The sequence below is a fragment of the Amphiprion ocellaris genome, chromosome 9 (genome assembly GCF_022539595.1).
Source record: "Amphiprion ocellaris isolate individual 3 ecotype Okinawa chromosome 9, ASM2253959v1, whole genome shotgun sequence".
Classification (NCBI taxonomy): Eukaryota; Metazoa; Chordata; class Actinopteri; family Pomacentridae; genus Amphiprion; species Amphiprion ocellaris.
The window spans coordinates 7,048,081-7,062,496 of NC_072774.1; the positions used below are offsets into that span (position 1 = coordinate 7,048,081).

At 37.7% G+C, this 14,416-nt stretch overlaps 1 protein-coding gene across 3 annotated transcripts in view; it reads right to left on the bottom strand.

Moving 5' to 3' along the window:
• nbeal2 (neurobeachin-like 2) overlaps positions 1-13,064 on the bottom strand; it is a 57,062-nt gene extending 43,998 nt beyond the window's left edge. For 2 of the 3 annotated variants that reach the window (XM_035950617.2, XM_023275519.3), the window contains exons 1-3: positions 12,437-13,064; positions 663-751; positions 302-466 (exon numbers count right to left, since the gene is read on the bottom strand). In XM_035950617.2, coding sequence (XP_035806510.2) covers positions 302-466; positions 663-751; positions 12,437-12,511 — 329 coding nt within the window. In that variant the 5' untranslated portion in view covers positions 12,512-13,064. The remainder of the gene's footprint in view (positions 1-301; positions 467-662; positions 752-12,436) is intronic. The other variant, XM_023275520.3, reaches the window with a different exon arrangement.
• Positions 13,065-14,416: the final 1,352 nt, after the last annotated feature.

Consider the following 14,416-nt stretch of genomic DNA (forward strand, 5'->3'; position numbering starts at 1 on the left):
AACAAATATTCAGGCAGTTGCCAAAGACTCAACACTGCGTCACATTACCGGTTTTCACAATTTTGTCATTTGACATGGTAAGATTTTTTAAAAAGCAAGTGCTACAAGTCAGATAAATAGCAGTGTAGCAAATCATAGAGATTATAAGTAATAAACATATAAAATAGATAAATAGAATTATCTACGGTGTGAGAGAATGTGCAAATTAATCGCCTATTAATGTGCAAAATGACATAGTATATGGTGTAAACAGCTATTTAAAAAGCTGCGCAGTACAGTTACGTATGTTTGGTGTCCTCACCTGCAGACAATGATGAAGAACTTGATGAGGAGCAGTGGATGTGGGGTGTTGCTCTTGTGCTCGGAGGCTCCAGAGAGGTGCAGGGCGCTGTGCCATAGCTGGGTGCTGAGGAGCACCAGAGCGTCTCTGGGGAGCAAAGGCACATCCGAGCTGGAGTCCTCCAGCCTGGAAGACAAGAAGAAGAAACATATGAAGTTAACAGCCAGGAGGAGAGAGGCAAAGGGCATCAAAACAGAGATTGTGTAACATAAACATGTCAAAACTGTATCCCCGCCGAAGATCCTCTGCCTTGGAGAACACAAGCCTGTGGGGGTTCGAGTTTATTGTATGTAGTTTGTGTAAAGCAACTGCTGCTACTCACCTCCGGGGCTCCAGCGACTGAACATCAATGAGCCTCTCAAAGGACGCCACGAATACCTCCAGCCACTGCTGCAGATAGCTCACATCTTTCTGCAGTAGGAGAGAAAACACGTGTGAGGCACTGAAGGAACATGAACAGTGTTAGAAGAAACACAGCGAGTCAAAAATGTGCATGTTTGGCTGTTGGTAATACATTAAAAGGTTCAGCGAAATTCAAACATATGTCTCCAAATATACTAAATATGTGAAAAGACTGTGGACTATAAGTTGAAGGGCCTCGAAGAATCTTTAGGGGTTTCTCACTATGTCCACTGTGGAGGAACCTTTTTAATCCCTGCTTTGTGCTCCAGAGTGCAGGCCCAGCAGAATACACATGTACTAGTATTCTGTGCGTTATGTAAATATTAAGATTGCCAAAAAAGTTTTACATAGGACTAAAATAAAACACGATAAAACTGTCAGTGTTGTTATTCCTTTATTTCTATTTTCAAATCTCCCCCTAGCTGTTAAAGCAACCAAGCTTCCTTAAATATCTGTAGAGTTCCTTCAGGATCTCCTAATTTTAAGACGCTATATGCTGCTAAAATCTGTTTTTCCTCATTCTTATGTTCAGGATTTTTTTGGGTTTGTCAGAAATCATGACTCAGTGACGCAATGCAGCTACATTTTGCATAACCCCTCCCCGTTCCGCTTACAAAAACCAGAGCAAATTAGCATCAGTGGTTTTCCTGCTTTACAGCCGACAGTCTGCTATAAAGATTAGCCTTCACCCAACAAATACATCTTCCCTGGATGCTAGAATTGCACAGCAGTATGAGGATCACCACCAACATCCACCTCTGCAGCGACAACTTTACACCAGATCGTTTTACAAACTCTCACCCCTGGATTCAAGCATAATCCGCTACTATCTCAATAACTGGCCTTCCGATCCTGCCAGCATCATTGACAGTCCATGCCCACCAAGGAGTGTGTGTTTTCTAATATGCTTAGTTTATCCCATCACTAATAACATTTAAATATTCTCTTGTTTAATATCTGTAATCTTACACAATTTATCTGTCATTTAATAGCAATCACTGCTCAATATGTAATGTTTTATGGGGTATTTTTTCATTCGCTTTCCATTCAGTTACAAAGAATGTCCTTGTAGAAAAAAGTTTTCTTTAAAATGACAAAAGCATCAAAAAAATTACCATATTTTGCAGGTATTTTATGGCAACTTTACTCACATTTATTGTATTAAAAGGATTTCATCATCTTAAATTGCTGATTTATCTATAATTTCCCATTATGTACTTGTCATTAAAAGGTGGTTACTATATTAGAATTAATTTTTGTTTTTACATTTACTCTCCATTCAATTACAAAAGATATCTTTGGAGCGAAAGCTGTTTTCTTTAAAATTACAGTAATTTAAAAATAAATACCAGATTTTTGCAGGTATTTTATGGTAATTTTACTAGCCTTTCTGTAATAGATTTTATTATGTTAAAGATTTTTTGCTCTTTTTAATACAAATGATAATATATTTCTAGCATTTCTGTGTTATCCCACAATCTTCCATTACATGCCAGCCATTTTCAGATGGTTACTATTTTATGAGTGATATTTTTTATTCATTTATTTTTTTCATTAAATTACAATATTTACCTTGACCATAAAATAACACACACATACTGTATTTGTTGTACATACAGTGCAGTAACTGTTTTTTTAAAAATGTTTTTACTGTATTTTTCAGCCACTCCTGTTGCCAAATTGTGATAGTTTTTTTACAGTTTTGGAATGTTACAATATTTTTTCTGGCACCTTTGTTGTCAGATTTTCCAGTTTTGTTTTTTTTTTACCTTATCTTATTTTTATATATATATATATATATATACATTTTCCTTGTACAACTTATTTATTGAATGGCCAGTTGAAAATGGCTTTTTAAAGGCTGAATGTTAAAATTAAAAAAATATTAGAACAAGCTCATCTGAAAATGCAGTCAGCAGTTATTCTATCAACAGTTTACTCACGTGAGCGACGCTGAGTTGGCACCGGGTCCAATTAACTGCAGCTACCGATATGCTACGTAACGTTAGCTGGCTATCAATATTTTGCGAATGCCTGTTTAACTTGTAAAATCTATAATGAGTTATCTCAAGCTAATAACTTTTCTCCGGTAAGTCGCTGACCAATTCTCCAAGACGAAACTCCTCTGACTCTCTGACCTGGTGCCTGGCTGCTGGACGTGACGTCACTTTCAAGGCCGCGCTCTGGCGAGTAATTAACGTCGTATTTAAACCGACGTATCAAAGAGTAAATACTGAGCAGGATAGTTATCTGTAGCTTACCTCAGTACTCGCGAGTAACTGACACAGCGCAAGACTGCTGTGAAGGTGGAGACATGCGGCGGTGGTGTGTTTGCGACGATTAAAAAAAAAAAAAAATAAATACATTTGAAGGAGCGGCGGCTGGGATTCAGTAGCGGCAACGAATATAGAGGAAACCCTGTATATAAATATTTATTCATTTAATTTTTTTTTACAGTGTGCATGACTTAGGTCACAGCCATGGAGTGATGAAAATATTTGATAGCTACTGTTTGCGTTTGTGATTTCACATCGAACCTGTTTGGTTCTGTTAAAACAAACTCGACTGTGTTCGCGCTGTTTGTACGCTTCATTTGAGCTGCTGTGAAAACTGCCAATCAGCACCTTCAGCTGACACACCCCCACAGTTTCACTGCACAGAGTACTGCCTGTTCTTTCACCATTCTGAAACCTGGTTTTATAAACTTTATTTAATCATTCTAACCTAGTTTGGAGCTCAGTAACGTAGTTTTCTGTGCCGTCACAAAATCAGAACTTTTTTTTTCCTGATTTACTTCAAAGTGTGACACATTGCAGCTGAAAACATGCTACTGACTAAACCTTATGACCTGTTTTTGTAACAGGATGTTGCAAAGAGATGCAACTCACACAGAGGAAAACATGAGCCAATTCTTTCCTTTTTCAAAACGTGGAGGTTAAAAGAAACTACATCGACACGCTTTATTCTTTTTGGTCCACATTAGTCATAATTCCAGACATTCAGTAAGCTCACAATAACAACAACTGTACATTACCAGAAGCATGTCATTAGCTTGAAAAGGGCATTCCTACACTGCTGCGTCCTCATAATCTCATGTTAGAAGGCTTCAACTGTGCAAGGATGTTTATATACAGTGCTGGTTATCACAGATTTAATCAGTCTCTGCAGTGCAACATGTCCTGCAACTCTTCCCTCCATGCATCAGCGTCTTGATCTCACAGCAGACTAAATAACACAAATGTCACACAGGTCACCGAGACAAACGGGTCAGCTTCAAACCCTTTTCATTCAATAATGCATGGAATAAGTTGGACAGAAAATCTTGATGGTGACAGCCCAACTCATTAGAACCCAATGTTTCAAAATCAGATTACCAAACACGGAACATGTAGAAATGTTCCCCGATGTTCTGTGTGACAGAACAACCTGAACATTTTGATTAGCTGCTGCTGTTGATGTTTCACACAGAAGCAGGAAGACATGAGCTGTTTCAGACGGACTGACTCACTGTACACAAATAACAGACAGACAGCAGCACATGGTTCAACAATTCATCAGGTACTTCCCCCTGAACCAGCCTGCAAATAGGTCGTAAACGAGCAAAGTTAGCTGCAGCTGATGTGAGAAAACTGCACATAACATGCACACTGAAGCTCACTGCATGTCTAATGTGAAGCCAATTGCCACATTTGCTCTATTAAAAGAGATAGAAGCATAAAGAAACCAACTCTTTGCGTGCAAATCGCCTCTTCTGACGCAGCAATAATGTTAAATGTACATTACCAACTGGCAGTGGTTTATGTGCCAGTCCATCTCTCATTGTATGTGGCTGAGCAGGTTGCCAGGTTCTTGCGAACCCAGTCACAGACGAGCCTTCAGAGTCGCCCACAGTCAGCAGCTGCACATCACTCCTGACCAGCACCAGCGTCTGACTCTTCTTGTCTCTAGAGCTCGCAACCAGGAAATTACATGTCACTTTAACTGAAGCTTACTTCCTTCACACTCTGCGTCAAACCCCTTCCTCTTTTGGTTTGCGTTGTTTGGTTGTGAGAAGATACGAGAGAGGCCTCTGTGTATATATATATATATATATATATATATATATATATATATATATATATATATATATATATATATATATATATATATATATATATATATATATATATATATATATATATATATATATATATACATATACATATATATATATATATATATATATATTTTTTTTTTTTTTTTTTTTTTTTTTTTTTTAAAAACACTCCCACAGTTACAACGAAGAACCGGGAACACGGTTATGCTTTCTAAATTTACCGCAGTGAAAAAAAAACATGTTGCAGGAGAAACATTCACTGCAGAACGTGATGAACTAAAATCTGATTACAAAATGACTGAAAAATGACAATAAAGTCACATTAATGACACATTCTGGATAGAAAAATCTCTGCATGTACTCTGTGAAAACAGGAAACTGCAATCAACCTATTGTTTTGTGATTCCAGCATGTGGGGAATTAAGGATATGAGACTAGATTGCACTATAATAATAAACTTCCGTTCATAAATAAATAAATAAATACATAGGTGAATTCATTTAAAAAATGGTGAGAATCTAGCAGCAAGGGTGCCAGAAAAAAATATGTTAAAAAATGATGGAACTGCAAGAACTGTACAAAAATATTGACAAATATCTGCAAAAGAATAGATTTTTAGCTAATTTAAATGCAGTAAAACAGTGTCATTTTACAGCCACAGAGCAAATTACTATTTGTCAAAATACAGATTTTTGATGTGGATATTTTGTAAAGTTTACCAGTTGTTGTTTTTTTACAGTGAAGTTACTATATATCATTTAATTAAAAACACTGAAATCTGTAAAATAGATGGACTGTAAAAAATGCTTGTTTAATATGCATATTTTTCCAATCGTATGCCAGGAAATATCTCTAAAATAACTCTATTTTTGTTGTTTTAAATACAGTAAAAATCAAATGTTGCAAAAAATGTACTTACATGATTAAAATTTTTTGATTTATTTACAGTTTTTGCAAGAAAAGTAATACTTTTTCTGTGATTTTACTATTTTCTTAATATCTGTAAGCTAAGAATCAGTGAAATTTGTAAAATATGTTTTTTAAAATCCCAATATAAATATATATTCTTTCTTTAAAATACCAGCTAATATGTTTAAAATAACAACATTGTGAAAATAATAGTGTAGAAATGGGAAAAAATGTGTAAAAGAACAAATAACATTTCTAAAAGTACAGATTTCAATTTTTCAACAATTTTGGTCTGTTTTTTGTGGTCAACATTTTTTTTCATGGTTTTATTATTTGTTTCTATCTGTAGTTGAAGAGAATAAAAAGTAAAAGTAAAACAACAGTAAAATGTTCTATAAAAGTTCCTTTTTTACAGTGTGGGAGAATCTAGGACACGTCAGCTGATTAATTGACTCCTCCCAAAGATTACTGTTAATATAATAAAGTTATTTTATGATGACACTTAATGATGCAGTATATCTGGTGCCCAAATGGAATTCATGATGAACAAAACCACACAGTAATATGCTTAATTAAGTGACGTGATTTGGAAAGTGTTGCTTTACAGCTCTGCGGGCGATGGCAACAGCCTTAATGATTACATGTAGCAGGCGTCACTTTCAAGTTTTATATGAAGGGAGTGTTTTTTTGTGAAATGCAGATGCTTCGGCTTGGTTTTCTGAAGCCAGTTGGAAGTGAAACAGGTAGATTTGGGCGTTGAATTTTTTAAAAATAAGATCACAGATAGGAAGTGAGACTGGTTTGCTAATGAGAAGTGGAACAATAGGAAATATATTAGAGCAAAAGTGGTTCAGACACCTGGTGCCCCTTCTTTATGTCTCACAAATCCTCAAAATCATCCCTTACAAAGTTACCATTGATCATCCTCCACTTGGGTAATCTGCATCCTTTGCTTGCAGCTATATTAACTTGTTTCCCACAACAACTACTTCAATGATTCATTGGATGAAAAAGGAGCTAATGAAATGCACTATTAGAACACATGTCACAGGCCGACCACTAGGTGAAAGCCCCTATAAACCGAGTCATTTATGTGTTTTCTGTGCACATGGCCGAGCAGCTGTGCAGCCCCGTGCTGCTTGGCATTCTGCTTCGCTCCAGCTTCCTGCACAAGTGAAAGCAAAGAGCACTTTGATTTTTCCTGGTTGGCTGTTCTGTTGGTAAACAGGGGAGGCCGAGGTACACGAGGGGATTCAACCACGGCGAGCTGGAGGCACGGATGCTGCGTCTCCCGGTACAGTATCTCGACGTGCATCAAAGCATGAGTAATGGAGGCAAATACATAATGAGCTATCTGACTGTGTGGTGACAAAAGCGAGGAAATGTTCCCCCTTCATGGGGATGTTTCGCAGCTGTGGCGATGGGTGGTTGTCGCCGCGGTCCAGATCTGCCTCCGAAGGCCTTAATTAGTCCCTCAAATGATAATCACACACTATTTCTCTGCCAGCCTGATATCTTACTGTACCCACACTGGTCTTTAGTGGCAGGAAATGATGCTTCTTTGTTCTTCACTTCTATACTAAATAATGACATCTGGAGGGTTTGTAGTTCTTATTCAAGAGTCTTAAGTCTAAAGCTGCAACCAATGATTATTTTCACTGTTTATTAATCTCTGAATGATTAATCGATCAGTTGTTTGGTCAATACAACAGCAAAAATGTCAATCGATGTTTCCCAAAGCCCAAGATTACCTCTTCAAGTTTACCATCACAGCAAAGTAAAAAAAACACAGAAAATATTCAAACTCAAGAAGCTGGAATCAGAAAAACTAATCAATTATCCAAGCAATTATTTTTATCATTGAGCTGTTTATTATTCCCTAGATTAATCAACACGTCTTTGGTCTATATAATGTCAGAAAATGGAATAAAATGTCAATCAGTGTTGCCTAAAGCCCAAGATGACACCTTCAAAGGTTTTGTTTTGTTCACAATTCAAAAATATTCGGTTTACTCTCACAGAAAAGTAAGTAAACTGAAAATATTCACATTTAAGGAGGTGGAATCAGAAGATTTTGACGTTTTTTTTCTCTGAAAAAATAGTCGAATAACTGTTCGATTAATGGTTGACCACATGAGCTCAGTGAGTTCATATCCTGCATTTTTGCTCCAAAGAGCAGCCTGAATGTAGATCTGCAACCAGAGATTTTCATTATCAGATATCTTTTAGAATAATTGACATTTTTGCTCTGAAAAAGCACAAGTTATTTGCCACAAATACCTTGTTTTGACTGATTAACAGTTCAAACCTCCAAATTATTCAGTTAGTTTTAATTAAGACCAAGAAAAACAGGAAATTGGTTGATGTATTTGCAGAAAATTGGCTTGAACAATTATCAAAGCAGTGGCTGATTAATTTTCTGCCAACCAACTCACTGGGTTAATCAGTTGTTTCAGCTCTACCTGAAAGTTTCTACTTGATGATTCTGAAAAAAAAAACTTCCACCTTAATATTTAAATATTCTGACTTCATTGAACTACTGTAACCATCAACAGCTGAATAAACAAGTCGATTAAATGATTATTGGACAATTAAGCTATTATAATTTTAAAAGCAAATGATTCATTGTTACTACATCTTGTAAAAATGCCAAAAGGCCAACTGGTTCTTGCTTCTTAACTATTAGTTTGTTTTGTATAAATGGACAAAACTGACAATAGAACTGTAACCTTTGATCAATTCATTGAATAGCTGTCAACTACTAAATTAATTGCCAACTTTTTTGATACTTATTAAATTTAAATTAACCACTTTATAGTAATTTTTTTTAAAGAAAAAATGTCTAAATAGTCTTATTTCAGCTTCTTAAAGGTGAATACTTCTGTTTTTTTTCTTCCTCTATGGGAATAAACTAAATATCTTTGGGCTGTGGACAAAACAAGACATTTTAGGACATCACCTTGGGCTTCTGATTGATGTTTTTCTCCATTTTTCTGACATTTTACGGACCAAAAAACTCATCAGTTAATCAAAAAATAATCCACAGATTAATCAGCAATGAAAATAATCAGTAGTTGCAGGACTAATGAACAATATGAGGACATAACATTTTTGAACTAAGTTTTCCAGTAATTTACCGGAGTCAAAATCATCTGTAGAGAAAATAACCATTAGGTTCTACAAGGAAAACAGATCAACTGTGTTACTGTATTATGACTTTGGGGGGAAAAGAATAAAAATTCCCAAAAAAACAATAGGTTTTTGAGCTTCTTCAGACACGAACTGACAAGTCATGTTCCTCAGTGATTAGATCTGTGTATGCCCATACCTGTCAGGCATGAGCGTTGTATTATGGCCTGAAAACATTCTCAGATATGAGATATGGAGCCCTGACATAGCGCCAGAAGGGCTGGTTTTTAATCCCAGCAAATGAAAGACGTGCACATGTCCTGTCTGCGCTAGTACAGTTCTTTATCGATCTACAGTATGAGAAGGAACAAATGAATGTCTATTATAGCTCTCTGGTTCCAAATTGAAGGTAACTTGCACCAGAAATACCCCTCTTCCCACAGGTTTCACATTTTTCTACATCACAATAGCTTTTGAGAATTTCATATCAGTCCCTGATCTGAAAAGTCTTGCAAGGGGCGCGTGAGTTCTTGCACAATCGGAGGAAGCGGACCTCCTTTATCAATGACAAGCCCATGCAAGTTGTGCTTTCTTATTGCAGAATGATGGCTTAGACACAGTATGTACTCGAGCATGCTGGAATCATGGTTGTTAGGATTCATCTCAGCTGTGTTTTTTAACTACTGTGCAACATAAAGTGTGAGACAGTGACTGGTGCTCTCTGCATGCATGGAGAGGTTGATGAACGCACAATAATTCTAATAAAGAGAGTCTGAAACAAATACAAGAGGACACACAAGGACAAAATACCTTCATAATTGTGTTTAAGGGCGCAAAGCAGCTGAGGGCTTTAATGAAAAGCCTATTAAACACAGCTCAGGTTTACAACAGTCAAAACTTTCATACGTGTGTGACGAATCTGAAAACAAAGTCCGTGAGTCAGACATGGGATGTGTCCAGCTAAGAAATGATATTGTGTGCTCCAACTTGACTAACAGGCAGATAACAAAAACACGACATACAATGGCTTGGTGGCGTCTATAGGAGAGGCAGCCGATTGTTCTCTGAAGTGGTTCGACTGCCTTTCTGAATCACATAAGGTGATGACATTTAGGCTCAATCAAGTCCCTTTTCCTCTGCTATCTTTCATCGCACTCTGGCAATAGGAAATGTCATTTGCACACATGCAAAATCCACTTCTGTGAAAGCTCTTAAATGTATGTGTCATTCTTAAAGATTATAATCATCGTTTTTTTAAGGCTCGAGGGGAACTGACAAAGAGCCAAGAGGTTGCTTTATAAGGAAGCAGTCGTACAAATACTAGATGCTAGACAGCTGTCACGGCCACATTCGGGTTGACACGTCCCTGGAAACCTCACATAAACACACAGAGGACGGTGACAGCAGCTACTACAACTTGTTTTGTTTGTTGCATAACCAGAAACATTAAATCTGCTGTTGTACATGCAGCAGCAGCAGCAGAGGAGAAGTAGCAGGGTGGATTAGAAACACACTTCCTCTGGGATCTGCCCAAACTGACCACAATGACTACTTTAATGGCAAAAAGCTGCACGAGCCGATACACTTTTGACTTCTGTCGCTGACGCATTCGGAATATTTCGCGCATTTTTCCGACCTTCTGCCTTCTCTGGCTGCTTCCACAGATTGGGAGTAATTAACACAGCGAGATGCATAATGAAAAGATGCAGGTCTAAGCTTTATCATTGTCAAGAGAGCAGCTCTCTAGATGTGCAGCGATGGTAAGAGGGGGAGTCTCTGTGCCTGCAGTGAACATGCAAACTTGGAAAGAACTTCTTTTCTCTGTCCTCAGGCATAGGAGCAGATTGCAAACACATTAAAAAATAATAATAATTTATTCACAGCCAAACTGTCTTTCTCCTTCAAGAAGAGACACGACAGGAAGGAATGTGCAGTATTGTTTTACTCTTACTTTGTCTCCATCCGTATCACTGAGATATTACCCCTTAATGAGTGTGCAGAGAGCTGAGTCACACCCACGGGGGGCAACATTCGAGACCACACAAAATCATTTGACACTCAATTTGGGATGCGGCTAAATTAGGTTTTCACACCAGAGAGAGACGCAGCGATGCTTCTCACTGAGTTCTACTTCCACAAATGTGTAGTCCTGCCGATTTTTAATCATCTATTAGGTGAAATATACTGAATATAATTGGTTTTCTGGCCATTATGTTTGGAATAAAAGTCATTTATTCTAGGTCTAAAAAAATCATAATCATTCTGTTGATGTAATTCCAAATGGAGAGGTAATTGCATGAAGCCATACTAACATAATCAGACAGGTTTTAATTGAAACGTGCCTCTTGTCTGAGTGTTTGAATGCAGCATCCATTCATGTAGCCACAATACATTTGAAAGGAGAGCAGATAGAGCATCTCTGAACTATAATTAGGTGACTTTTTTGGTCATTTTAGGTGTTCACAGTATGGGTTATGGTTCCTGTTTCTTAAAACTGGACTGGTCTATTTCATGGTTTGGTTTGATATGCAATGCAAAGATCTTTTTTAGTTGGTAGCATTTAAATAAAGTAAAGAAAAAGAAGGATATTTATAAGTAATGGACTGCTTTGAGGGGTGGCATGGTGGAGGAGTTGGCAGGTCTTCCGTTTGCCATGCATTGACTGTCCAGGATGTAGCCTGCCCCCAGTCAGCTGTTCTATCCCTCCCACTACACTCCACAGGTTTAGTGGGTAGAGCAACTGAATGGATGAATGAATGGATGGATGACTGCACTGAATAAACACAAATCAATGCACTGGCTAACAGAGAACATTAGAACTCCTCTTTTAATTAGCGTTATTCAGAAATGGAGATGTTTGTTTTCATATCAACTCAAGTAGCTTTTAATTAATTCCTTTTGCTCTTTGTTTGTGAATCTACATATATTAAACTGACATATTTAATTGACTGAATTTCTATTTCCTCAATATCAAACAGGGTCACATTTAATTACTGATTGGAATTTGAGACCTTTATTTTAAAGAGTGCATATCTTTTCTTACGGTGAAGCTATTATGGCAATAGTGGTTATATTATCTATTTCGGAACAAAAACCTGATGTTTTAGAACACATTCATCCCATTATGGTTTAAACATGGCATGCTTCAACTGAGGAAGGCAGGCAGGCGTTACCAGGACCAGGAAGTAGCCTCAGGAACACCTGCATCGCAGGTACAGGTTCCCTTCAACAAGTGCGTCAAAATGCCATTTTTACGCACTGATTTCAAAAGGCAAAATAGCCCGTATATACATAACATGATAAGCTTTTCTACTCTACACAAGCCAGCCTCAGCTACTAGGTAACAACCCGCTACTGTACAAGCTGCCATAAAAACAACAAACAGTCGACTTCCTCATACAAACACAATTTACAGCCGCTCCGGGACGCACAGCACGATCGCAGCACAGATCACGCAGCAGCCTGATCGTGTATTTATCGGGTTCATGTTGTAAAGTTCAGGCTGAGGAGCTGTGGCAACAACAGGTGTCACCCTCAGCTCTTCCGCACTGTGCACTCACCTTTGTGTAATACAACATCCACAGCTCATACAGCCTGTCCGTCGATGCCATTCCGTCGCCCTTGTGGTTGCTCATTTTCTCTCCTCTGCTTTTATATGTTACTTTCTCTTATTTTACAAAATCATGTAAGTGGTGAGCATATGGTCAAAGCCAGGGTTGTCTGAAGTTGTTTCCTACAGGCAGGGGGACGCGCGGCACGCTCCGGTGAACCATTCCTGCAAATCCAGGGCGCAGCAAATCCAAATAAAAAAGTGCTTTCAGTCTCAAAGTTATCAGAGTGACTCCAAAAACATGACGAGCGAGGAGCCCCGGCGAGGATCGGCGTCGCAACTGTCAAAGCAGAAACAAAAATGCGTGGAAATGCATGCCTGGAGGAACACCCATGTCCGCATTTAGCGAGCTTGTTGCTGTATGATTCCTATTGGAGAGAGTTCCCACGGAAGCGACAGATGCCACCCGCGCCAGAGCGAAGAAACGACCGCGCTCCGCCGTATGGATTCAGCCCGCAGAGGTGGAAGAGTCCTGGCATGATGTGTGGTGATGAGCAGCAGCGAATTCAACTCCTGTGTGACTCTGTTAACAAGAAACGCAGTGAAGAGTTGGCTGTGGATCATGCTCACAGGTAGGCTGCTATTCTTAAAGACACAAGCACACATAAACACGGCCAGGACTCCTCTGACTGACAGGGAAGTCATTGACAAACACGCCTATCAATGAAGTCTTCCCACTGATGAATGGAAAATAAACAACAACACATGCACAAAATGATCAGAAAGGCTGCAACACAGGACTGAGAAAACCAGTGCATGTGGGCAAATTCTCACATATTTCTTTAATAATAACTTGAGTTGTGCAATTTGTGCAGCCTGAGATTGAAAGTGTCATTTTGCACAATCATGCTGATAACATAAAGACACATAATGAACTTTTGACTAAGGCTGAATGATTATGAGAAAATATCTAGCTGTAATTTTCGATTGAATATAACATTTTAAAGCATCAGCTCTATATTTATTGCATTTTATGTATTTATTGCTGTACATTCTAATGCAATGGTGAGTCCTTATAGTTATAAATTGCTTCAAACATGTATTTCTAATGTTTATTAAATGGTTTTAGAGCTTAAACAATTGTCACAAATGTAACTGTTGTAACTGAGTTGAGCTGAATAAATATGATATTAATGCTAAAAAAATAATAATTTCAATAGGAAAATGATAGGATCTTACTGTAAACAGTCTCTGAAATTGAAACAGGTAGGTCATTCATGGCTCAGATGCAGCATCTAAGCATTTCACATTCTGCAAACAAGTTGAATAAAGTAATATTCAACTTGTCTGCGTCTGATGTGCCGCATAATGTATAATTGCATTGTTTAAAGTTGTATTGTTCAGCCCTATTTCAGCCTCTAACAACTATTTATAACAGTCTCTCATGCCTAAGAGGGCTGCCGAAAAATCAGTATTGCACGGCATTTTCTTGAAATCCTGATGAAGACTGTGATGCATTGACCCTGCAAACACTAAGAGGTTGGTGAATGAAGCCTCACACAGAAGGATACTGAAAATAAAATGAAGAAAAATTACTAAATAAGTACATGTAGTGCAATAAAGGCATGAAGTGCAAATGGCAAAATCATAAATTGTGAAGACTAGTCCCTTCCTCAGATGTGTTATTGGAAGATGCATGACCTCATAACAAGTATCTGAACCACTGAAGGCAGAAACTAACCCATTTATTTCACAAAAACACTCTTCACATGTAATGAAATTCCCCTGGAAAGTCCTTGTTATTCCTGAATGGGGCTGCAACTAATTATTTTCATTGTTGATTAATTTGTTCATTATTTTCTGAAATAACTGATTAGTTGTTTTGTTTATAAAATGTCAGAAAATGATGATGAATGTTGTTCAGTATTTCCCAAAGTCCGGGATGACGAATGTCTTGTTTGTCCACAACCTCAGGATATTCTGTTTACTC